Source organism: Oncorhynchus masou, chromosome 27 (genome assembly GCF_036934945.1).
Source record: "Oncorhynchus masou masou isolate Uvic2021 chromosome 27, UVic_Omas_1.1, whole genome shotgun sequence".
Classification (NCBI taxonomy): domain Eukaryota; kingdom Metazoa; phylum Chordata; class Actinopteri; order Salmoniformes; family Salmonidae; genus Oncorhynchus; species Oncorhynchus masou.
In genome coordinates, this window is record NC_088238.1 from 46,909,207 (window position 1) to 46,936,856 (window position 27,650).

Sequence of the window (27,650 nt, forward strand, 5' to 3'; positions counted from 1 at the left end):
TGAGTTGGCAACCGCAGCTGCAAACGAGGGTTAGGAAGTAACAGACAGAGTATCCCGTCTATCACACAACGACGTTACTACAACGTATTCAATTGACAACCAGAGACATTCCTCAAAGGACAAAGGACTCGGTTTGGCAACACGGCCTTCCATCTAAACCAACCTACCGAAGCGCAGCTCAGAGTAAATATTTATTGCATTTTCCTTTTCCAAATAGGCGGTAATTTAGAATGCATAAGATACTGTATTTACGATAGCACAGCTTCTACCTTTGTCCCTCAGTCTTCCCGCTCTTTCACTCAAACCCAGCCCTTTTCTTTTGTGTAACCAGCTGTCATATCTGTTCCGCCCGCTAGGGACGTTTTCCTTTATGACGTAATTTGTAATCAAGGTATGATTCATTATTTGTACTTGTAATTCTGTGTGATTAGTTAGGTATTTAGTAAATAAATAATTAAACCCAATTTTGTATTGCTGATTCAACTTGTTAGCCAGGGTTCGTGAAGATAACCAAGAATTTACAACTTTCAGATGAGACTGAATTAAGCTGATGATTAATATTGACTGCTATTGATGTAAAATATTACTAGGCCTTTAAGAGTTTATTCGGAGGATAACAGCTCTATAAATATTATTTTGTGGTGCCCCGACTCTCTAGTTAATTACATTGACATGATTAGCATTATCCGGCATAGCCAAAGACACGAGAAAAGGATGGTCAGTCCGTGCATCCATAAATCTGTCTATGCAAGTGCTTACACCCCTGCACGATCTCAACAGCAATCCAATTGGTGGAGCTGCCATTTTGTTGTTTTTCTGTAGGAGTGAGCCTTTATTCGGTAGTCTATGGTTATTTGTAATATAACCCCTATAGTGGCGTAACTCTCCTTATCAGCATTACAAGGAAATAATTTCCCAGTCTTGGAGGTTTGTGCTCCAGGGCAACTCAAGTCTTTGATTAAACTCTCCTCCTCGCTACCATTTTGATTGAACAAACACTTTTTTTATTACAAGCAGTGGTATGCAAGCTGATAGACTCATCCAAATGTATCTAAAATGTTACAACACTAGGCCCAGGTCTGCTGTTTGGTATTACTTCTAATTATAGTTTATTACAGGCTTATTACATGCTTATTACAATACAAGTATCACTTTCCACTCGTCAAGTCATTGACAGCCTAAGCCCACAGTTGATGCCCACAGCCTTCCAAGAACTGGTGAATGTCTGGAATTAGTGGTGGATCACCTTGAGGATGAGGGTGAGGAGGAGAGCACTGACAGCCAGCGGCAGCATGCTGGACACGGCCCAGCTCAGCCAGTAGGTGGAGCTCCTCAGCCCCATCATCCTCACTGTCTCCTTCAGACGCGCCTCCTTCTCCATAACGATGCCCTTCACGATCATTGCCACCGAGTAGATCCAGGCCAGGGTCATGTACAGGGGCAGAGAGCGTGCCAGCGAGCGGAGGAACCTAATAGGGGGAGGAGTCAGATGAGGAAGAAGGTGGGGGCAGAGGGTTAGATACGATTAGATTTACAGCAAATTTACTTGATATGGCATATTCAAGTGGCCTGAGATATGGATTTCCAACTTTTTGATCTCATTCATTTTCTGCAAAGTAACTCTGTTACCTTGACACCAGTTATTTATTCTTTGTTTTTTAACCCTTATTTTACCAGGTAAGTTGACTGAAAACACATTCTTATTTACATTGTCATGACTCTCATGGGTGAGAATCAAAGGCCTCACATCAGCTTGGTAAATAGCTGACAACTACCAAACCCTCTTACCCATAAAAGAGGAAATGGGGGGTGGGCCAGTTTTGACACATTAACACTCTGTCGTAAATTAGGCATGAGGGGATTCTCACCCCTTCCTCCTCAGTATTGGGAAGTAACTATCCTTTTTTTACGGAAGGTTTTGCTGCCCCAAAACTTCAACATCCATCAATGAACACTGGGACAATATATTTCATAATCCGACTGGGAAAAATATCAAGGATGAAGACAATATTTTTGTGATGATAGGATTGTGATTTTAGTTATTTAACAGGATCATAGTAGTGATTATACCTTGCCTCGTAACTAGCCACGCCCGAGGAGCTCAGACAGCGTGTTAGTATGACGGAAAAGCTCCTTTATAGCCGAGGGTATAAAAGATTGAGTTAAGAATTAACATACCAGACTAGACCACTGCAGCTGGGTCTAGATTGGTCACGACCCTGAAAATTAACACAAGGTTGAAGAAGACAAAGGAGCCTCTAACAATCAATGCTACGGTTGAGTAGCTGTTCTAAGTACTGTATCTAAGAAAGTGAATTTAAGTAGGACCATCTGGTTATTCTCTTCATATCATGGTCACCAACACTGCTCTCATCACCGCTCTGGGGATCATTGACACAGCTGATTAGCTGTCCTCGGAAGACCACTCTTCCAGAACGAGTGAAAGTAAACACAGACAACTAAGAAGGACATTTTGACTTCTTGTGGACAATCAGAGCCTTACACCTGAGAATGAAGGAGAAGGCCCATCCGAAGGAGAAGGCCCAATCGAACCCTTTCACGAAGGCCTATGTCCAACAGAGATACACGACGAAGACCATCAACACAAAAATAGATGCATTACTTCTTTCCCAAAAGGGCGGCAGTTCGGGGCAAGGTATTAGGATTACTGTGAGCGTAGTTCCCAAATGTGTACAAGTGCTGTCTCTCTTTCTCTCTCGCTTTCTCTCTCTCTCTTTAACTCTCCATCTTTTGTAACAAGTGTCATATTGTGTTAGTCCGCTAGGGACCTGTTTTCATCGTATTTAGTTTCTAATCAATAACCTATACCGTGTGGGTGTCTATCTTATGTTATCATTTAGTTTTCTAGTAAATAAATAATCAAATACATTTGTGTAGTACGGAACGATCAGTAAGACTCGGGTTGTGCAGATTCAAGAGGTCTGCGACCTTCAGAATGAGACTGATACGAGGTAATGATTAATAAGTGACCGTTATCACTATATATATTCTTGAGTTTAATTCTGGAGATGGTAACTCGTTAAACAACTTCTCCCGTGGTGCCCCCAAATCCTAATGAGTTAATTGTTACATTATTAATTTAATCTAGTAACAATTAAACATAGTAGGTAATTATTCGATAAATTACATCACATTAATGAGAGTCACGTCACGACAATATCAACAACCTTGGGAATAGTTACAGGGGAGACAATTGTGTAGTATGGAATGACCCGTAAGACTCGGGTTGTGCAGATTCAAGAAGTCTGCTACGTTCAGACCGTTAAGTGACCATTATCACTTGGGGAGGCAGGGTAGCCTAGTGGTTAGAGTGTTGGACGAGTAACCGGAAGGTTGCAAGTTCAAACCCCTGAGCTGGCAAGGTACAAATCTGTCATTCTACCCCTGAACAGGCAGTTAACCCACGGTTCCTAGGCCATCATTGAAAATAATAATTTGTTCTTAACTGACTTGCCAAGTTAAATAAAGGTTAAATAAAAAATATAATAAGGTGGCCATGATCAATAAATCAAATTGATTTATAAAGCCCTTCTTACATCAGCTGGTGTCACAAAGTGCTGCACAGAAACCCAACCTAAAACTCCAAACAGCAAGCAATGCAGGTGTAGAAGCATGGTGGCTAGGAAAACTCCCTAGAAAGGCCGGAACCTTGGAAGAAACCTAGTGGAACCCTATGAGGGGTGGCCAGTCCTCTTCCTGCCTGTGCCGGGTGAAGATTATAACAGAACATGGCCAAGATGTTCAAAAGATGGTATGAGCCAGATTTGAAATTTAGCCAGGACACCCTACTCTTACGATAAGTGCTATGTGGTCCTGTGTGGCTCAGTCGGTAGAGCATGGCGCTTGCAACGCCAAGTGTCGTGGGTTCGATTCCCGCTGGGGCCACCCATATGTAAAAGTAGTGGCCCCAGCCGACTTGTAAGTCGCTTTGGACAAAAGCGTCTGCTAAATGGGATATATTATTATTATTATCTTTGGTAACCACACTCAAAGAAAATGTGAATTTTGTTCACAGATGCTAAAATGACTCAGTGAAATGGGGAGGGGACATAATGAGGACATATTAAATTTAGAGTATAGGGGGCATGTTGATCACCACTAAAGTCATACAGTATTTCCATTAGAGATACACCAATCGTGATTTACTGTATGACTTTAGTGGTGATCAACATGCCCCCTATACTCTACTGTTGCCTTGAGTGGGAAGCAGAAAAGGGCCACAGTGTTTGGGCCAACAATATTAATAAACTCCAATTAATCAGTCTAGATAGGAGGGACATTAGTGTTTTGACATCCGCCTGGAGTGAAATGGCAAGTGGAAAAGAACAGCGGGACTCAGGTGTGGATGACAAATCTTATGGCAGTCACACCTAATCCAGACACAGCAGTCAAATAATTGCCTTCTAATTCCCTGTTAAACTAACATGCTGCAAATGGCCATGACATTTAGAATAGGGCTCTATGATTTGAATACACATCATGCCCAGTTGTTCCTCCAAGGCACCCAACTAACTCAATTTATTGTTATTAATGTTACAAATTGCTGTTGGCTGGATAACACATTAGGGTGACGGCGAAATTACATTTAGCCCAGAGCTGTTTTATTTACTATGAGAATTTTCCAATTAAACTGCAAAAAATTGATTAGCTGATCTAAATTAAGAATAATCATTTTCTTTGTCATGTAACCGTGAATATGAATTAGGAGCCTGAAAAGGACACCATACCTTTAAGAGGCAGATAACGATGCAAAAAAATGTGTGGTGATGATGAGCAAACAAAATGCCCGTCTCATTGGAATAAATATTCTTCAATTTAGCTTAGACGCACATTTGTCCACAGACAGGGGATCAATTGAACAGATACGCTGTTAAATTGCACGTGGCAAGTTTGATGACACAGAAGAGTGACATAAAGTACATTTAAGCTACTGAGCAACAGCCTAACGCAATGGTAAATCTAAGCCTAAATGCAGGTCAGTAGCGCTATAGGTTCAGGGGTGTCAGAAATATTTAGCTATTTTCACAATCACAATTATCGCCCCACTTGCTGTTGTTAGCACGAAAGCCTGGGTTTTGATGAAGGAAAAAGCTGTGGGTGGCGTGGCCTCTTACTGGCGAATCAGAACATGCTCCGTGGCGAAATATGTGGTTTCTTCAAGTTGTGTATTTACCGTATTTTATTGAATTGCTTGGAATCAACTCCAATTCCAATGTTAGTTTGTTAAATGGCTTACAGAAACAAAATAACAAAATGTGGACATATCTTTGCTAAATACGTTAATTTGAACCCATTTGCAGTCCACATTGCTATAAGTAATTTCATGGTTTCAATAGCATTCACATTGATATAGAGGCTAAGATTAGTGTAAATTGCATTATGGCTGGGCATGGACATGCCAAACATTGTCAATAAGTAATATTACATTCATTATTGATAAGGCCTAAAAAGAGAACAAATCATTCTAATCAAATTTTAACAAAACAAAAACTTGTTTTAAATACATTTACAAGCACCATAATTTCTCCCCATGGGCATATAATATTAAAACAAAGCAGACTATGGGAGGTTTTACACACATCCAAACTTGATTTTAATGGAGGGAAATTACAATTGTAATGCCATGCTCAATAAATTAGCATGATAGTGGAAATTGAGATAATCAACGTCATGCCTGATTCGATTTGTTATTGGTATTAGTTGTCCCGCAATTAACAGGAGCAAGAGATCTAAAGAACAAAACACAATCACTTTACAAATCAAGTATCTTTAAGATCTAGTATAAAAAAACTATTGTGCACCTCTTTAAAGTAGTATTTGTTTTCACTGTACTTCTCTTTAAACAATATTGTGTTATTATATATTTAAACGGCTCTGTTCCTGTAATGTGTACTTCTGTAAATGTATACATTACTATACACTATTGGTCAAAATAACTCATTCAAGGGTTTCTTTATTTTGACATTTATTTTGACATTTTTTTCGACATTGCAGAATAATAGTGAAGACATCAACACTATGAAATACACATATGGAATCATGTAGTTACCAAAAAAGTGTTGAACAAATCTAAATATATTTTAAAAATTAAGAAAAACCCTTGAATGAGTAGGTGTTCTAAAACTTTTGACCAGTAGTGTACATTTCCTGTAATGCGTTTACACCAACATGGATGTGTGTTGCTCAATCTTCAGGCAAAGTTTCTCTAATTTGGGCCTCCCTGGTGGCGCAGTGGTCTAGGGCTGTGCCACCAGAGACTCTGGGTTTGCGCTCTGTCGCAGCCGGCCGCCACCGGGAGGTCCATGGCTTCCGGGTTGGATGCGTGCTCTGTTAAGAAGCAGTGCGGCTTGGTTGGGTTGTGTGTCGGAGGACGCATGGCTTTCGACCTTCGTCTCTCCCAAGCCCATACGGGGGTTGTAGCGATGAGACAAGATCGTAACTACAATTGGATACCACAAAATTGGAGAGAAAAGAGGATAAAAAATAAAAATTGTTTCTCTAATTTGCCAAGTAATCTTCTAGTTTATTACTGTACACACTAACTATAACTATCAGAAATCAATTTACTGTATAAAAGCTCAAGGACAATCAACGTTAGCTAACAACTGGTCTCTGTTACCCCACACCAGTTTAGTTTAGTAACCAAGTAATATTGTGCTTTGACATTTGAAACCTTGCTTCTTTGTTGTCTATATTTTCAGGACTGACCTTAACCATGACACTTATGATTGTGCATGGGACCAAGAGCAGGACAAAGTTCTTGGTGAAGCAGGCAACCCAAAAGGTACCATTATGAGTTCCTTGAGCCTTCTCCAGGATGAGGCCCTTGATGGTCATGCAGACGGTGTACATGAACGGCAGCACTAGGAACATGGGAAGCATGTTTCCAATACTCTGGATGAAGCTGGTGGGTGCAAAGGGAAGGCAAGGGAGGCAATCGAAGAGGTCAGGAAACAGCGAAGCTGGGAATATCGACAAGCCCAGGCTTTGATAAGGGAAGGCAATGCAGCCAGATGGGAGCTAATGCATTATTTATTGATAATCTGTTGTATAAGCCCCATTCCTTATGTAAAGACAGAACTCTCACAATCAGGCTTTCAGAGATGGGTTGAACGGGGCATTTTGCACCATTAACAAAAACAAAATCAATCTTCTAGCGCAATCCCATCCTTTGTCTTCAAATCCATGCGTATCTAGAAATCAGCTTGATTTAATGTTCTAGTATTTCACACGTTGTTTAGCTCGTCTTACTTTCATAGCTAAGCATGATAATGTACTGAACAGGGAGCCTTGGCAACCATTATTATATAGTTAAAATGTCATTTTTTTTGTCATTTTAATAAATTCAACACAGTTTTGGATAACACTTTTGTCTGAACACTCCTCCTTTTTCATCCGTTGAACTGACCGTTGCCCCTTAGAAGAAGGAGAGAGAAAATAAGTTGTCTATGTGGTAAATGTCATTGTCCCAATGGATGATCCATTAGAATAGACACACTCTATGGGTTTTTTAATCAAGGGTCCAATGGGTTTATAGGTCCAGCTATATATTTTACATTGGGCTAACCTTCATAAACCTTGAGCGTCAGCTCTATCCAACCAGTTAGAACCGTCCGTCATGCTCAGGATGATGGATCATTTGATGTTACAATACAATAAGATGATATTAAACAAGCTTCATAATGTCACCAAAATGCCATGTCAATATATTGTACGCCACCAATATAATATTGCTTCTGTTTCTCTATTAGACAGTGAAGAAGATATATCAAATGAACTGAGCATTTGAAAATGTGTAGATTTCACATATCAATAATGCTTACCGACCATAAATACAATCCTTAGAACGCCAATGAAGCAGCAGTTTATCACTGTTAGGCAGACAGAACAAAGGGACTATGCCATAATAGGCAAAACGATATCCCACTTTCAAGCCATTGAACATGAATAGTTAATCAAAGTAAATTTCCAGGGCATTTACATTGGGCTAATTTCTCCGCAAACTTTTGAGTGAGTGATTTGTTAAATGGATTTTGAAATTTGTTAAAGGCCAAATGAGTTATGGTGTACCATGTCCTCTACCTCCCAATGTAGAGACAGCTGTTGTACCTAATGGGACTGAGAGAAAATGCAGTAATGCGAGGCCTTGAATGGGAGAGCCTGTCTTTGAGGTCACTGCCTGTTCTCTTGTGGAATATATCACTTTCACAGGAAGCTTTGTAATCCACAAGATGCAACGACACCAATTTGAATTAAAATATTAATGTCATCACTTTCTCAGGTCTGCTTACGAGCTTAAGTAAGTTTTAAAAACCTAAAATATTTCATACAATGTAATCTTGCCTCAGCTAACAGTTGCATCAGATTGAATAGTAATAATTTTATTACATAGTCCTGATTCTATCGTAACATTTCTTTAATGGGGCAATCTGGAATTGAAACAACACCAAAGTGGTAAAAAATGGATGGACCAATCCCAGATTACCCTTTAATGGCGTCCAGCCTGTGACCATTAACTCCTTGTCGACTCGTCACAGACTAGTCACTCTAGAGTAGATCAGTCATGCATACCACGTTTGACATTGACAACCTTACCACCAGATGCTCCTGAATAATACATTGCTGATCGATTTGAGGGTGCTTAAGTAATACAAGTCCTACTAGGTGCATGTTACAGGGCTCGAGTTACATCGCAGCCATGACCTAATTTAAGGAGAGTCAAGAGACTTGGGGTTTTAGTAAATCAAGTGATATGGGGAGCAGAGAAGCCCTTAGAGAATTGAGTAATTATGTTCAATATGTCCTCACCATATTTCTAGCAAATTTACTAGGTAGGTGGTGGTCAAATCTTCCCAAAATTAGTGGGAATGTTTCAGAGATAAATGTTTGCAGCGGCAGTCTAAATTATGGTGGTGATTCTCAGACATTTATCCAAAGTATCTTCTATTTAAAACATTTTTTTTTACATGTAGGCACAAAAGGGCAATATCATTGTTCTTAACTGACTTGCATAGTTAAATAAAGGAAAAATTTATGTTGATCTGTCACTTGTATTGCAGATAATACATACGGGGTGGCAGGGTAGCCTAGTGGTTAGTGTTGGACTAGTAACCGAAAGGTTGCGAGTTCAAATCCCCGAGCTGACAAGGTCGTTCTGCCCCTGAACAGGCAGTTAACCCACTGTTCCTAGGCCATAATTGAAAATAAGAATTTTTTCTTAACTGACTTGCCTAGTTAAATAAATACATTTTCATGTTTGCATGGAGTCACAATACTCATTTCCTATGCCTGTTTTGTATACACTAATTTCAAAAGCCTCATGGGAACCTGTCCTGTGCAATACCAACGAATGTACATGTTATTGTAATTAAGTTCTGATTCAATACTATCAAGTTGGCATTGTTATACATCTATTGATACGGAACAGGATTGAGTTACAAACAGATTCTCTGATTTCAAACTGCCATTTTATAAGTCTTATCTCGCCCATAAAGACTGAGCAGCACGAGTTCTTATCCTCAGCCTTCATCTCATGGTTGATGTGTGAATTCGGCAAGCTAATACAGTTTGTTTATCTCCAATTCAAAATGTAAAAGAGCCCGCTCTTGTTGAAGGACTAACAGTTCTGTATCAGTTTACCTTGTACTGTAAATAGGTACTGAAGTGGGAGAGAGAGACAATGAGGAAGGGGAGAGGGTAAACCTGGAAACAGTGGTATCCATGGGTCTCACAGGGTCAATAGGTCATTCCCTGTCAGATAATATATTATAGGAATCCGTAAGAGAAAGAAAACTCACTCTGCACCAACTGATTGAATCAATGCCATTTCAACATAATTTGTCAACATATTGTGATGAGGAAATTCCGTTTGAAATACACTGAATTTGCGAGAAAAAAACAACGTATTTTAATGTAGACTGTTGTTTGGAGGGTGAAATCTCAATCACAGGATTAAATCCTCATGTTGATTCTGCTTTTAGATGGCTGAAGGCATAGTGATGACACATAGGGCATTTAGCTTTTTGTGGGTGAATATAGGTTGCAATGTTATTGATCAACGTCTCAACCCAATATTACCCAATTGTCCATTGGCATGGTGTGCCCAGTGGGAATGTATTATTTCCTGAATAAGAGTATCCTTGAGAAAGAGTTGCAATGATTGAAGTGCCAAGCTTGATGTTAAAAGGAAAGTGCAAGGCTGGTCTTTTATAACATGGCAAATGGAACAATACATTGTAAATCAAAGAAATATTGCAAGTACTGTTCATAAAAGCATTTTTGGGCTGCTGTTTGTATCTAAAATATGCAGGTAAAGTGAAAGTGTGTTATTATCAATTTAAAGGGCATCACACAAAAATAAAGATTTGATAAAGGACTTTACATACAGCTATGAGAAACTGTCAGAGGTTACATTGAACTTCAGACATATACAATTTATAACATTAATCCATATATTGCATTTGCTTCGCTCTGCCTAGGTGAAGTGCACCACATTAAATTGTTAATGGGTTGTCTAAAAATTATTGGAGAATTCTCTGCTTTTTAAATTACATTTTAAAGTCAGATTAGGCTTTTTGGTATTTTTCTAAACTAAAAAGTGTTTACAGCAGATTACAAACAGGAACATCTGGATGCACAATGCAGCTCTTCCCACTTTTCCCCATTTCCAGATCACAATAATTACCCTGAAAGGTCCTGTCTGTCATGCTTCCCTGCATCTTCCCTTTTTCTGCAATTCCTCTCTCAATTATTCATGAAAGAAATAACAGTTTTCAAGGGTTAATAATTTACGGAAATGCCCAAATGGCTAAGCAAGCGAAAGAGTAAATGGCGGAAAGACCGGGGGGTATTGCAGTGTTTTATGGCCCCCATTCATTTTCAGTGATTATTAGTCCTATGTTTCACGGAGAGGGAACACAGGCATTAGGATATAAGTGCTTTGATTGTTTCATTTGAGCTCGTTTGCAACATTCGCTGGAAAATAATGAACAGGAAATGGATGCTTTTCACTGTGCCGTGAGGGGACCATTTTTAAAAATACAGGCCTACAGCAAAGCACAATGGATACTGTATGTGTGAGTCGCCCTGTCTCCCATAATCATCACAGGATAAAGGAAGCTCTCCTTTTTTATAATGTGCACAACAACTGCAAATAACTAATACATGTTCTATTTTCTTTGATCGTGTTAGCTATATAATACCTTGTTCATATTATAGGCTTAGTATGCAATATATTTCATTTGTGGAAGAGACATCAGAATGTTATGTGGTTTGTGCTACCTGCCAAGAGCTATACAATGAAACAAGCTGATTATCGGCTAAGAAAATACATGTTTTTCATGAAGATCCAATTTCTAGTCCAGATGTTGATGCCAAATCAATAAAGACATTACCAACTATGCCAATGTGCAGAAAGACTAGCACTGATGTTGTCTTTATGTTTCCAAGGCAACCATATGGAGTAACTCGCCATAATTAAAAAGAACACCACATTTCTAACCAGACCTGGGTTCAAAAAGGATTGGATATGAATACTTTGAGCTTGATTGAGCCTGACTGGAGTGCCAGGTGGGAAGGGTTGGGACTTATGCGACTAATTCAGGGGTTGCTTTGCATCGGGCTAGGTCGATAAAGCACAGATAAAGTATTTAACTGAAAGCGAATACTATTTGTTCCCCAGGTCTGGTATACAACTTTACCATACTCATGCTTTCCGTAGCCAATGTGAGCAAGACCTTTAAACAGGTCAACAAGCCGCGGGGCCAGATGGATTACCAGGACGTGCCCTCAAAGCATGCGCGGACCAACTGGCAAGTGTCTTCACCGACATTTTCAACCTCTCCCTGGCCGAGTCTGTTACACCCTCACATTTCAAACAGAACAACATAGTTCCTGTGCCCAAGAAAGCGAAGTTAACCTGCCTAAATGATTACCACCCCGTAGCACTCACGTCGGTAGCCATGAAGTACTTTGAAAGGCTGGTCATGGCTCACAGCAACACCATCATGCCAGAAACCCTAGACCCTCTCCAATTCGCATGCCACCCCAACAGATACACAGATGATGCAATCTCAATCGCACTCCACCCTGCTCTTTCCCACGTGGACAAAAGGAACACCTATGTGAGAATTCTGTTCAATGACTAAAGCTCAGCGTTCAACACCATATTGTCCACAAAGGTCATCATTAAGCTAAGGACCCTGGGACTAAACACCTCCCTCTGCAACTGGATCCTTACCACCTGACGGGCCGCCCCCAGGTGGTGAGGGTAGGCAACAGCACATCTGCAACGCTCTCAGGGTTGGGGATCAGCCCCACATCACCAACAAACTATCATGGCCCAAACACACCAAGACAGTTGTGAAGAGGGCACGACAAAGCCTATTCCCCCTCAGGAGACTGAAAATATTTGGCATGGGTCCCCAGATCCTCTAAAAGCTGCACCGTAGAGAGCATCCTGACCGGTTGCATCACCGCCTGGTATGGCAACTGCTCGGCATCTGACCGTAAGGTGCTACACAGAGTAAGGGCGTACGACCAGTACATCACTGGGGCCAAGCTTCCTGACATCCAGGACCTCTATACCAGGCGGTGTCAGAGGAAACCCCAAAAAATTGTCAAAGACTCGTCATCCAAGTCATAGATGGTTCTCTCTGCTACCGCACTGCAAGCAGTACCCTTATGCCAAATCTAGGACCAAAAGGCTCCTTAACAGCTTCTACTCCCAAGCCATAAGACTGCTGAACAACTAATCAAATGCCCACCCTGCTTGTTTTACACTCCTGCTACTCGCTGTTTATTATCTGTGCAAATCACCTAGTTTAACTTGTACCCCAGCACACTGAGTCAGTACCGGTACCCCCTGTATATAGCCTCGTTATTGTTATGTACATTTCTTGTGTTACTTTTTGATTGATTAGATATTTTTTTACTTTCGTTTATTTTATGAATATTTTATTAACTATATTTCTTGAACTGCACTATTGATTAAGGACTTGTAAGTAAGAATTTCACAGTAAGGTCTATAGCTGCTGTATTCGTTGCGTGTGACAAATACAATTTGATTCGATTTTTGACCTCTTGACTCTTGTCACCACTCCCTCTAGCCCTGGTCCTAATACTGTATGTATGTATCATAGTAAGGCTACTGTACATTCCAATGAAGGTTGTTATGCAATATGCTCTGATGCCGTGTAGAATATTTTTTTTTTTATTAAATCAGGGACAGTGACTTCCAACGGGGGAAATATGTGTCTGTCTCCTGAAACATTGTGGCTTTGTTGCAAATGGCCCATATGTCTCCGGTCAAAAGTAGTGCACTATATAGGGAATAGGGTGGCATTTGGGACTTACTTTGTTGCACTAGTGGACTTGGATCTCCTTTGAAATGATCTGTCCCCCGATGACATCATTGAGCTCTGAGTATATTATTGGAAATGATAAAGCCATGTAGATTGGAGTAATTTCCCTGCCTCTGAGGAAATCTTAACTGCCTAAGATTGAGCGCTATAGTGCAGTCTATCTCCCTTGGCGAAATACACCTATCCATTGTGCTTTAGAACAGTAACGCTGATGAATACCTGATTCACACAGAATACAATGGTCCCTATCAATCTCTACATATGATGGACTTTGCGTGTGGTTTCATGAGGGAATTGGGTAGTTTCTTAAGGAGGAAATGTGATATTGAATGAAAGGGAGGGAACATAAGAATGTTGCCTGAATAATTTAAAGATACATCAAGCATTCAGGTCTCCAATGCTCAGGACATGGTCTGCATGTGGTCGGACTAAATCAATAGCTTAGATTTCTTTAGCTCTGTCTTGTTGTATCTCCATCTTGCAACAAGTTTGTTTTCCCCCAGCTTTGACACAATTCATAATTTAAAAACTCATGAAGGGCATCAAACTTTCAAGTTTGAATATTAACACTTCTCTCCTCTCTCTCTACCTCCCAGAGTTGTGGATGCAGCAGACAGCAGTATCCAGGGACGGAAGACAACATGAGAGATAGCTTTGGAAGAGTTTCCACAGGGAAATTTGAGCGGGCTAAGTGACAGATAAGCCCATTACTCTAGCCTGTGGTAGCGGTGAGTGGCAAGTCCCCAAGTGAGTTGATTTTTATTGCGGTAATGCCTTCTTCCCTCTCTAATCACGGGACAGACAGATAACAGCTTTTGTACTCACACATCGTCCACATAGCAGGGATATGGCATTTGCTGGGCAAACACGCCGAGCGGCTGGGATTTGTTTGTGTGTGCCCGTATTATGCCATGGTCCATCATGTCCTGCAGATAGGCAAAGCCTCCCCATATATAGCGCAGGTCGTTAAAGGAGTTGCTACGGGCCCCAGGAGACCATCCCCTTTAAATTGAAAGGACACACATAACACAACGATCATTGTCGAAGGCTGTTTACACAGGGAACCCAATTTTGATATTTTTGACCAATCAAATCAGCTCTGAACAAGAGCTGATGTGAAAATATCTGTGATTGGTCAAAAGACCAATTAGTAGAAAAATTATCAGAATTGGGCTTCCGTGTAAATGCAGCCTAAGAGAAAGCTGGGTTTGAAAACATCAAGGATGAAACAGTCAAACGTTACACTAATATTTATGTCATGGGTCATGACATTTGTCCCATGGGTCATGACATTTGGCCTGTATTCATAATGTGTCTCAGCAACATCAGGGCCTGTATTCAAAACGTGTCTCAGAGTAGGAGCGCTGCTCTACACTCTTAGAAAAAAGGGTTTCAAAAGGGTTATTTGGCTGTCCCCCATAGGAGAACCCATTTTGGTTCTAGGTAAAAACCCATTTTTGTTTCCAGGTATAACCATTTTGAGTTCCATGTAGAATCCTCTGTGGAAAGGGTTTTATATGAAACCCAAAAGGGTTCTACTTGGAACTAACAAGGGTTATTCAAAGGGTTCTCCTATGGAGACAGCTGAAGAACCCTTTTAGGTTCTAGATAGCACCTTTTTCCAAAGAGTGTAGCATCAATTTAGCCTTTAGATCCTATTGAATTACATTCCATGGACACGGGGGACCTGATCCTGGATTAGCACTCCTCTAAGACGCTTTATGAATACAGGCCATGTTGTCCAATGTTTTCTCATTAGCACTAAAACATGGTGAGGGCGTAGAGGCTGCGCATTGGGCCTACCTTTCTTTGATCTTATTCGTACGCTCCCCCTTATCAATGTCCATGCGGATCTTGTACTTGACGTAAGGAGGGGGGTGGCTGGCGGCAGGGTTGAGGTCTTCGAAAACGATACCAGCCCAGTACCTATTGCTCTCTAGTAGCTCCAAGGCTCTAGTCATGAGATGTCTCTCACTGTCGGCAGCCTCAAACTTATCCAGGTTCAAGCACTGTAACATGAAAAGACAAGAAAGAGAGAAAATAAGTGTAATTCTTCACAAACTGCTAGGGGTCTTACGAAAACAAGAATATGATGTTAATATAAGATTAGAGATGAGAGTTGTTTAAAACATATATATCAGGATACTGGGAATTTCACTTTGGAAACACCATTTGTTAAAAGTTCCCAACCAATGGCGAAGGTGCATAAAGATGGAGGAATTCAGATATCACATAATTGTTTTTAGAGCTCGCCCTTGATCTTAAACTACAGCACGCACCATTGTTCAATGTGCCAGTAAATCAGCACAATCTACTTTTTCGTTGTAATTTTTTTTGGGGTGGTGATCATGTATACTGCGCTAATGCCGATACAAAAAAAAGAGTAACGGAAAGCAAATGTAAGATACAGCGAACTGAACAAACAGGCATCTTTATCCACCTTGGCCATTCCAGCCCTGCATGTTTCGTAGATATTACACAGAAAGAACATGTCCAAAACCACTATACCCACTCTCGGCATCTACCATCTTTCCAACAACACTGAAAGCTGGAGACTTCAAGGCCATTGATGCCAGTTGTAATGTCAAAGACATGATGAAACTTCTTTGCACTCAATGGAGTCCCATTTCCTTTAGAAAGGAATCTCAAGTCGACCGCTGTTGGGGAGTAGTGAACTACTTGTAATTCAACTACATTTTCCAGTAGCTTGCAGGTAGTTGAACTAAATTAATATCTTTTCACTAGTTAAAAACGTTGTTTTTTTTGCCATATAGCGGTGTAGCTAACTACTGGAAATACACACTAATTTCTTTGCTAATACAAGATAAAATACGGGTGAAGTAGGCAAGAATTCCCTTTTTCGGTATCAGACCAAATTCTCACTTGAAACATGTTTTTTTTGTATTTAATAGGCTAAATTACACATTCTGTTAACATCTGACTCCTGTTATCATCTGAAATCTGACTCCTGTTAACATCTGACTTTGTTAACATCTGATTCCTGTTAACATCTGACATTTGACTCCTGTTAACATCTGACTCCTGTTAACATCTGACATCTGACTCCTGTTCATATCTGACATCTGATTCCTGTTAACATCTGTTTCCTGCTAACATCTGACATCTGACATCTGACAGTGACTTCTGGCGCCGACAGAGATGGCCGCCTAACATCTGACATCTGACTCCTGTTCCTAGGAAACTATGCAGTTTTTTGTTAACATCTTTTTTTACGTGTTATTTCTTACATTAGTAGCCCAGGTCATCTTAGGTTTCATTACATACAGTCGAGAAGAACTACTGAATATAAGATCAGCGTCAACTCACCATCAGTACGACCAAGAATATGTTTTTCGCGACGCGGATCCTGTGTTCTGCCTTACAAACAGGACAACGGAATGGATCGCATGCAGCGACCCAAAAAACGACTCCGAAAAAGAGGGAAACGAGGCGGTCTTCTGGTCAGACTCCGGAGACGGGCACACCGTGCACCACTCCCTAGCATTCTTCTTGCCAATGTCCAGTCTCTTGACAACAAGGTTGATGAAATCCGAGCAAGGGTAGCATTCCAGAGGGACATCAGAGACTGTAACGTTCTGTGCTTCACGGAAACATGGCTCACTGGAGAGACGCTATCCGAAGCGGTGCAGCCAACGGGTTTCTCCACGCATCGCGCCGACAGAAACAAACACCGTTCTGGTAAGAAGAGGGGTGGGGGCGTATGCCTTATGGCTAACGAGACATGGTGCGATGAAAGAAACATACAGGAACTCAAATCCTTCTGTTCACCTGATTTAGAATTCCTCACAATCAAATGTAGACCGCATTATCTACCAAGAGAATTCTCTTCGATTATAATCACAGCCGTATACATCCCCCCCAAGCAGACACATCGATGGCTCTGAACGAACTTTATTTAACTCTTTGCAAACTGGAAACCATTTATCCGGAGGCTGCATTCATTGTTGCTGGGGATTTTAACAAGGCTAATCTGAAAACAAGACTCCCTAAATTTTATCAGCATATCGATTGCGCAACCAGGGGTGGAAAAACCTTGGATCACTGTTACTCTAACTTCCGCGACGCATATAAGGCCCTGCCCCGCCCCCTTTCGGAAAAGCTGACCACGACTCCATTTTGCTGATCCCTGCCTACAGACAGAAACTTAAACAAGAAGCTCCCACGCTGAGGTCTGTCCAACGCTGGTCCGACCAAGCTGACTCCACACTCCAAGACTGCTTCCATCACGTGGACTGGGACATGTTTCGTATTGCGTCAGATAACAACATTGACGAATACGCTGATTCGGTGTGCGAGTTCATTAGAACGTGCGTTGAAGATGTTGTTCCCATAGCAACGATTAAAACATTCCCTAAACAGAAACCGTGGATTGATGGCAGCATTTGCGTGAAACTGAAAGCGCGAACCACTGCTTTTAATCTGGGCAAGGTGTCTGGTAACATGACCGAATACAAACAGTGCAGCTATTCCCTCCGCAAGGCTATCAAACAAGCTAAGCGTCAGTACAGAGACAAAGTAGAATCTCAATTCAACGGCTCAGACACAAGAGGCATGTGGCAGGGTCTACAGTCAATCACGGACTACAGGAAGAAATCCAGCCCAGTCACGGACCAGGATGTCTTGCTCCCAGGCAGACTAAATAACTTTTTTGCCCGCTTTGAGGACAATACAGTGCCACTGACACGGCCTGCAACGGAAACATGCGGTCTCTCCTTCACTGCAGCCGAGGTGAGTAAAACATTTAAACGTGTTAACCCTCGCAAGGCTGCAGGCCCAGATGGCATCCCCAGCCGCGCCCTCAGAGCATGCGCAGACCAGCTGGCTGGTGTGTTTACGGACATATTCAATCAATCCCTATACCAGTCTGCTGTTCCCACATGCTTCAAGAGGGCCACCATTGTTCCTGTTCCCAAGAAGGCTAAGGTAACTGAGCTAAACGACTACCGCCCGTAGCACTCACTTCCGTCATCATGAAGTGCTTTGAGAGACTACTCAAGGACCATATCACCTCCACCCTACCTGACACCCTAGACCCACTCCAATTTGCTTACCGCCCAAATAGGTCCACAGACGATGCAATCTCAACCACACTGCACACTGCCCTAACCCATCTGGACAAGAGGAATACCTATGTGAGAATGCTGTTCATCGACTACAGCTCGGCATTCAACACCATAGTACCCTCCAAGCTCGTCATCAAGCTCGAGACCCTGGGTCTCGACCCCGCCCTGTGCAACTGGGTACTGGACTTCCTGACGGGCCGCCCCCAGGTGGTGAAGGTAGGTAACAACATCTCCTCCCCGCTGATCCTCAACACTGGGGCCCCACAAGGGTGCTTCTGAGCCCTCTCCTGTACTCCCTGTTCATCCACGACTGCGTGGCCACGCACGCCTCCAACTCAATCATCAAGTTTGCGGACGACACAACAGTGGTAGGCTTGATTACCAACAACGACGAGACGGCCTACAGGGAGGAGGTGAGGGCCCTCAGAGTGTGGTGTCAGGAAAATAACCTCACACTCAACAAAACTAAGGAGATGATTGTGGACTTCAGGAAACACCCCCCTATCCACATCGATGGAACAGTAGTGGAGAGGGTAGCAAGTTTTAAGTTCCTCGGCATACACATCACAGACAAACTGAATTGGTCCACTCACACAGACAGCATCGTGAAGAAGGCGCAGCAGCGCCTCTTCAACCTCAGGAGGCTGAAGAAATTTGGCTTGTCACCAAAAGCACTCACAAACTTCTACAGATGCACAATCGAGAGCATCCTAGCAGGCTGTATCACCGCCTGGTACGGCAACTGCTCCGCACTCAACCGTAAGGCTCTCCAGAGGGTAGTGAGGTCTGCACAACGCATTACCGGGGGAAAACTACCTGCCCTCCAGGACACCTACACCACCCGATGTTACAGGAAGGCCATAAAGATCATCAAGGACATCAACCATCCGAGCCACTGCCTGTTCACCCCGCTATCATCCAGAAGGCGAGGTCAGTACAGGTGCATCAAAGCTGGGACCGAGAGACTGAAAAACAGCTTCTATCTCAAGGCCATCAGACTGTTAAACAGCCACCACTAACATTGAGTGGCTGCTGCCAACACACTGACACTGACTCAACTCCAGCCACTTTAATAATGGGAATTGATGGGAAATGATGTAAATATATCACTAGCCACTTTAAACAATGCTACCTTATATAATGTTACTTACCCTACATTATTCATCTCATATGCATGTACTCTATATCATCGACTGCATCCTTATGTAATACATGTATCACTAGCCACTTTAACTATGCCACTTTGTTTACATACTCATCTCATATGTATATACTGTACTCGATACCATCTACTGTATCTTTCCTATGCTGCTCTGTACCATCACTCATTCATATATCCTTATGTACATATTCTTTATCCCCTTACACTGTGTATAAGACAGTAGTTTAGGAATTGTTAGTTAGATTACTTGTTGGTTATTACTGCATTGTCAGAACTAGAAGCAGAAGCATTTCGCTACACTCGCATTAACATCTGCTAACCATGTGTATGTGACAAATAAAATTTGATTTGATTTGATTTGATCCTGTTAACATCTGACTCTAGTGTGATGTGTTCTTGCAATATGCAGTCTGACATTTCAGATTCAGATATGATCATTTTCAGTATCTTGGATGTCGTGAACTACTTTTTCAAAGTAGCTTTAGTTAAGTAAACTATTATTTTTTAAGAGTAGCTTAACTTGGGGCGGCAGGGTAGCCTAGTGGTTAGAGTGTTGGACTAGTAACCAGAAGGTTGCAAGTTCAAATCCCTGAGCTGACAAGGTACAAATCTGTCATTCTGCCCCTGAACAAGCAGTTAACCCACTGTTCCTACAAATAAGAATTTGTTCAACTGACTTGCCTAGTTAAAATAAAAAAACTTCTATGATGTAGTTTGGTAAACTATCATATCAGAGTAGCTTCCCCAACACTGCAATTGATACTTCACTTCAATCTGCTTTCAGAGCAACAATACTCAACTATATCCAACAACAGAGTACCTTCGGTAGATTGTTGTACATAATGTTTAAAATGACATGATTTGTAATTCTGATCAATGCCCTCAGGGTAGACTGCTAACTTATTGTAAACCTGATTTGAGGGTGTAGATCTCAAGTTCGAGCCTCTCCATATAAACTCAGGTTGGCTCTTCAGCACTATCATACACAATATTTTGTATCCTACACAGACAGTAAGATTTAGATTTAAACATGATCATATCATATTGGCATAAATGCTCCTCACAATTTCTTTTCAACATTTATAGTGTAGCCTTTCTACAATACCACTTTCCAAAAATAAGCGATGGGCAGAAACTATAAGACCTGCCTGAGAAATAACATGTTTGGGTATTGACACTGAAAACAATACACTGGACAACAGTGGAGTTACAAATGATGTGGAGGTGCCAAGGGATATGTTTTGGGCTACGGCTGAGACATACTCATGAGGTACAGGCTTGGTAGTTAGCTGGAACTCACCATGTCCTTCTTTAATGAGCTATAGCCATCAGGGGAGTGAGTCTGTCTTGACAGCTGTCCACACACACACACATCTTCTCCACCCTTGTGACACTTTCTCTCAGTAAAGAAGGTCCTATACGATGCTATATTATATTCACAGACAGCATACGATGTACATGTTTTTATTCAGTTAACAGAACGGCCAAATTCAGCATGTCACATTTTTGGCTGTTAGTTATAGAGTACATTATATGATTATTGGGCAGTTTGTCCTGAATGTAGGGAAAGTTTACATTTGCATTTGTCTACTCACAATGCATTATAAAGGGCTATATATTGTGACATACCTGAAATGCATTAACCATGAGCCAGTTTACATACTTGGAGGCTCCTCAGAAGAGCAAGGGGAGGACCATCCTCCTCAGTGAATTTCATAAAAATAAAAATGTTAAAACATTGAAAACATTTTTCCTTTTTAGATAAAACTATACTACATATATTTCCATGTCACCAAATAATGTCACCAAATATCACCAAATAATTGTGGCACAGTGGTCTAAGGCACTGCATCGCGGTGCTGGCTGTGCCACTAGAGATCCTGGTCCGAGTCCAGGCTCTGTCGCAGCCAGGCCGCGAGTGGGAGACCCATAGTGCAGCGCACAATTTGCCCAGCATCATCTGGGTTAGGGGAGGGTTTGGCCGGGAGGGATGTTCTTGTCCCATCTCGCACTAGAAACTCCTGTGGCGGGCCGGGCGCAATGCACGCTGACACAGTCGCCAGGTGCAGTGTTTCCTCCGACACATTGGTGCGGCTAGCTTTCAGGTTAAGTGGGCATTTTGTCAAGAAGCAGTGCGGCTTGGCTGGGTTGTGTTTCGGAGGACGCACGGCTCTTGACCTTCACCTCTCCCGAGTCCATATGGGAGTTGCGGCAATGGGACAAGACTGTAACTACCAATTATATACCACAGAATTGGGGAGAAGAGAGGGCAGAAAAACACACTGTTTTGCAATGAAGGTCTGCAGTAGCCTCAACAGCACTCTGTAGGGTAGCACCATGGTGTAGCTGGAGGACAGCTAGCTTCCGTCCTCCTCTTGGTACACTGACTTCAATACAAAACCTGGGAGGCTATTGGTTCTCATCCCCAGACAGTGAGACATGGACTGTCTGTTCACGTGTCTCTGTCTGTCATCAATTTTTTCTCTCTACCTGTGTGCACCTACGTTGTAAACTGTCATTCATAGGCTAGGTTGTAGCAACCTCATGAAAAGGTATAGGGTCAATTTGAGTATCATGTCTTATGAAAACCCAAATCTCACATTTTAGAAGCTAAAATCACATTTCATCCCATCACAAATAATTTCATGTTCAAACATTTAAATTGAACAACAATTCCATGTGAATCCGATAACTCTGATGTGTAGACTTTCCACTGTAGAGTTTATGTCATCTTATCATTGATGAGAATGTCTCAGATGATAACCGAACTGACATTATATATTTTTTTATCCGTTATTTTACCAGGTAAGTTGACTGAGAACACGTTCTCATTTGCAGCAACAACCTGGGGAATAGTTACAGGGGAGAGGAGGAATGAGCCAATTGTAAACTGGGATTATTAGGTGACCGTGATGGTTCAAGGGCCAGATTGGGAATTTAGCCAAGACACCAGGGTTAACACCCCTACTCTTACGATAAATAGTGACATGGGATCTTTAATGACCTCAGAGGGTCAGGAGACCCGTTTAACGTCCCATCCGAAAGACGGCACCCTACACAGGGCAGTGTCCCCAATCACTGCCCTGGGGCATTGGGATATTTAATTTTTTAGACCAGAGGAAAGAGTGCCTCCTACTGGCCCTCCAACACCACTTCCAGCAGCATCTGGTCTCCCATCCAGGTACTAACCAGGACCAACCCTGCTTAGCTTCAGAAGCAAACCAGCAGTGGTATCCAGGGTGGTATGCTGCTGGCATATCACCACATATGTTCAATTGATCGGATTGCCAGAATATAGTTAATTTCCCCCCACCTTCTGATGTTCCCAGAATCTCTATGTTAACCAAGGGTTTTGCAAATGTAACCTCAGTAGGGTAGAGAGAGGAAAAAGGGGGGAGGAGGTATTTATGACTGTCATAAACCTACCCCCCAGGCCAACGTCATGGCAGCTATAATAGAAATAAGTCCATGTTCATGAAAAAAAATTGTCCTCATCATGACCACCACTGGTTTACATACTATGGCCAACCATGTGGCAGCATCTCTTAAACAAATACATATTTTTAAAACTCTTCCCATATTTCACTTAGTTCATAATCTCCATGACAACATTTCACAATGACACTTAGTCAAACACCCACTGCATTAAAAACTTTTTAATCTGTAGTGGTCCAGTGAGGAAAGGCTAAGCAGTCATTCAGCACAAGCCCACTGTCCTAAGTCGATCCATCAAAATTCTATTAGCTAAGTCGTACAGGCCTCAGATCAGCTTAAAACTGCCCCAATTATAACTTTAACCATTAGTGGGGAAAATGCTAAACTGATCCAAGATCACCGTCTAGAGGCAACTCCACACTACTCCATCATATTACGAGAAACAGGAAGCATGTTAAACACCGTCATCTTTTTACCCAACCACTTGACATGATGGTGCCAAGCCTGAGTCGTTGCCATGTTTGAATTTCGATCCCAGTTAAGGAACTAACCTACTGACAGTGCTACCACCATCAAGCTCTCGCTGTCCTACATTAGACCCAGGATGCGTCCCTGAAGGCACCTTATGGGCTCTGGTCAAAAGTAGTGCACTATGAAGGGAATAGGGTGCCATTTGGGGTGTAGAACCACTTCCAGATATGGAAGGACATTGGGTAGGGAGTAGCAGCAAATACAGTGATTGTAGAGGATCTAGAGGCCACGCCAGGGCTGCTAACTGACAGCTGCGGGATGAGATGAGCATGCCTCTCATATGGCCCACCATCATATGATAATCATGTGTTTATACTTTATACTGTGTGTGTGTTTTCCCCCAGATGCCAGCATATTTTGATGGATAGGACTAGCTGCCTGCTTCCATGGTGATAACGCAGAGTATAAATCAGTTAAATTCATCTATGGCTCACTTTAGGAAGTAGCTTGTAGGCACCCAGTTAACGTCTTTAACGACCATCATGACGATATCATCAATGATTAGCTACATTGTTGTTTCATGTTTATTAGCACAATTAATAGTGGAATAATCCATCTTGTGGATTTAATGCGTGGATCCAATTTGATGTTTCGTTTTCAAAAAGTGTAAAATGAATTTAACAAATGTAAAAAAAGCATCAATGTTGTATTACTAGTAATATGACTTATTCGGTTTAAAGGACCTGAAAGTTAAAAAAAATTAATTTAAAGTTCAATCTTACCATGTTTCCTCAACTTGACATATATTGACTACATGAACTCATGAATTAATACACTGATAAAAAATGTTAAAGCACGAGAGAAATTCAAAAATTCTTTAGTTGTGCAAATGGGAGAGTGAGATGAAAGGGAGAGAGGAAGAACGGGAGAGAGAATGGAAGAAAGCGAGAGAGAGAGAGAGAGAGAGAGAGAGAGAGAGAGAGAGAGAGAGAGAGCGAGGAAGGAAGAATGAGAGAGAGAGGAAGAATGAGAGAGATAGAGAGAGAGAGAGAGAGAGAGAGAGAGAACGAGAGAGAGAACAAGAACGAGAGAGAGAGAATTTTAATTCCCCTGTTGTGTCACACTGCCAACAAAATGGGAACTGAGCTATACACATATTTCCTTCAGATTACACAGACCCACAAATAATTTGAAAACAAATCCAACTCCCATATCTATTGGGTGAAATACAGTGTGCAATCACAGCAGCAAGATTTGTGACCTGTTGCTGCAAGAAAAGAGCAGCCAATGAAGAACAAACACCATTGCAAATCCCTTTTGTACTTTAACTATTTGCACATCTTTACAACACTGTACAGAGACATAATATGACATTTCAAATGTCTTCTTTTGGAAATGTTTTGAGTGTAATGTTTACTTTTAGTTTCTGATTGTTTATTCCACTTTTGTTTATGATCTATTTCACTTGCTTTGGCAATGTCAACATATGTTTCCCATGCCAATAAAGCTCCTTGAAGAGAGAGAGAGAGAGCACATTTAAAATGTTCTCCCCCCGTCTACGCTCAGCATGCATTGAGTCTATGTGACAGGGAACAGGTAAATGATGCGAGTAAACATCTTCATCCCGGCATCCATTTTGAGATATGGAATGCCATCAGGACTAAAAATGGATTGCATTACTTTGGAATTCATTTGTCACATGTGTCTAAACCCCAGGAGGCTAAGATGTCATCTCCCAGGTATTAGCAATAAGGAAGAGGATAAGGGTATTTGAGATATGTCTGTAGTCTACTCGTGGGGCCACATAGCAGCGGAGAATGTAGTGTATCGCTGCAAACCAACTTACAGATCAATATGTCAATGTCCGCCCAACTACCTGCACGTCCTCATGTGTGGAGATGTGCACTGTTTGTTTTCTGCTGTTACGGTAGCAGAAATGTGTGTCCTTGGATGCTTATAACGATCTTTCTTTTTTATTACCACAGCAGTTGGCTGTTGTAAGGCATTTTTCTGAATGTTGTCAAGGTCAATTGATATGGACTTTTGTATATACTGAAACAATTGGCAACCTTGCTTCGTATTCACCCAATCAAATGACATACTGTGAAAGTACACAGTGTTGAAAGTTGTAGCCCATATCATGGAGCTAGGGTGCATAGACAAACACATTACAAAATGTCAGTGTATTTTGACAATGTGAAGCAAAATAATGAACATACCCCAATGAACTTCTTCAGGAGGTCCAGGATTTGGCTTGTGGTGTTGAACGCGTTGCGCCAGTCATTCGGCGGCATGCCCGTGGGGCGACCCTCGGGTGGCCCATTATACAGGAAGTTGGCGAGCAGTTCTGCCGTCCATCTTGTGCCTTTGAGCCGTTGGTTGAGCAAGGCTACAAACACAGGGTTATCCAGCAGGGCCTGGTTTGGCAACAAGAGGAGAGAGTTTGTGTGGGTAATTTACACTCATCAGATTATAAAACAATTAATGCACTGAGAAATTAATGCAGTGGAAGCTAATTGTGGACCTGCACAATCCCAGGACATCCCACCTGCAGGACTTTGCTTTTTTCTCTATGAGAGAATTAATTAGAAACATTAAGCTAGATGGCACTGTTGTACTGCAGGCTTGGGAATTTACAACCACTTTTTTCATGACCATGGAGGTCCATGATGCAGGCACACACACCTGCACATACGCAGATGCACTTGTTTACACACACACACTCACACCCACACTGCGATTCATGTGACTGTCTCCCTTCTCCCCATCCTCCCCTCTTCCCCCAGCCCTCACCCCAGTGTGGTAAGAACCAGCTGTGCGTTAACTCTTCACTGTCAGCTAGGCTTGAGCCTCGTGCCATGATTTCGCTCGGCACTCAAAGAGTTAACGAAGAGATGTACTAATCTAGATGCAAACGACCTTGCTGTTACAGCCCTATTTTTGCTGTTTAAAAAAAGCTAATGGCCGCCTATTCCTATGGTGTAGAACACTGGGGCGTCCTTACATAAAAGCTTCCTACGCAGGTACTGTACGTTCCCTGGTACAAGTTTAGTTAAAACACTTTGGTTGTGTCCCAAATTGTACCCTATTCCTTATATAGGGCACTTCTTTTGTTAGATCTCTATGGGCCCAGATTAAAGTTGTGCACTATAAAGGGGATAGGATGCAGACTTTCCGTCTGTCTGGGACTGCTCCACTCAGTGTGCTTTGTACGGTACATACAGTATGCTGGCAACCATGAAATTGCAACAGTGTAATAACACGATAATTGCAGTGTTGTATTGTATAACTTTATAAATTGAACATGGTCTGCTCATAATGTAGTGTGCATAATTGGAAGTCAAAACATGCTGGAAACGCACACATACACACACCTCAAACATATTCTGAGTAATGTGTTCAGTGGCATTTCTAAGTCAACAATTCGGGAATGACATTCCGTTTAGCATGGGGTCAAAGTGTCAAATCATGTCATCTCCATGTTTCTCCTGACCTTTTCGAAAAATCAGTTCAACCATTCTGTGTCAGTGAGAATGGAATACTTAATTTGGGTTTGGAGATACATCTGTAACATGCAGAGAGATGTATTGTAAACAATGCAGTGTCTTTATTTTAGAGTAAATCATATTTGTTGGGGGTCACTAAAATTCAATTGTTTAAACATGGCATATATGTTCTACTACTCTTAACGTTCAGTGGCATTTGGGCCAGATTGTTGCATATATGCCATTTAACCTTGGCGTCCACGTGTCAAATGTCATTATCCAACATGAGAAGGTCTTTGAATGAAAACAGACTACCAACAGCCAAAGAAAACTCAAACCAGCCCTCCTTAGCATTTTCTAATAATAATTTCTGCTTGACATTTTGCAAGATGGTCACTGGTTTGGCGTCTACTAAATGGCAACTGTTAATAATCTGTTGCTATTTTACTGTAATGTAATGTTGAATTGATGTTGTAAACCCATAGTTTTACCTGTTGGCAAGATTTGAACTAGTAATATTGAATCTAGGAGGCACAATTTTCAATTATGGAAAAATAACGTTCCTGAAGTAAATGGGCTATTTTGTCAGGACAAGATGCTAGAATGTGCATATAATTGACAGCTTAGGATA

The 27,650-nt window shown here is 41.7% G+C and overlaps 1 protein-coding gene across 1 annotated transcript in view; it reads right to left on the bottom strand.

The window, feature by feature from the left end:
- LOC135515515 (phospholipid-transporting ATPase ABCA1-like) overlaps window positions 1-27,650 on the bottom strand; it is a 257,293-nt gene that overhangs the window by 198,491 nt on the left and 31,152 nt on the right. The window contains exons 10-13 of the mRNA XM_064939137.1: window positions 25,754-25,951; window positions 15,186-15,391; window positions 14,208-14,384; window positions 1,247-1,469 (exon numbers count right to left, since the gene is read on the bottom strand). Of these exons, the coding sequence (XP_064795209.1) occupies window positions 1,247-1,469; window positions 14,208-14,384; window positions 15,186-15,391; window positions 25,754-25,951 (804 nt within the window). The remainder of the gene's footprint in view (window positions 1-1,246; window positions 1,470-14,207; window positions 14,385-15,185; window positions 15,392-25,753; window positions 25,952-27,650) is intronic.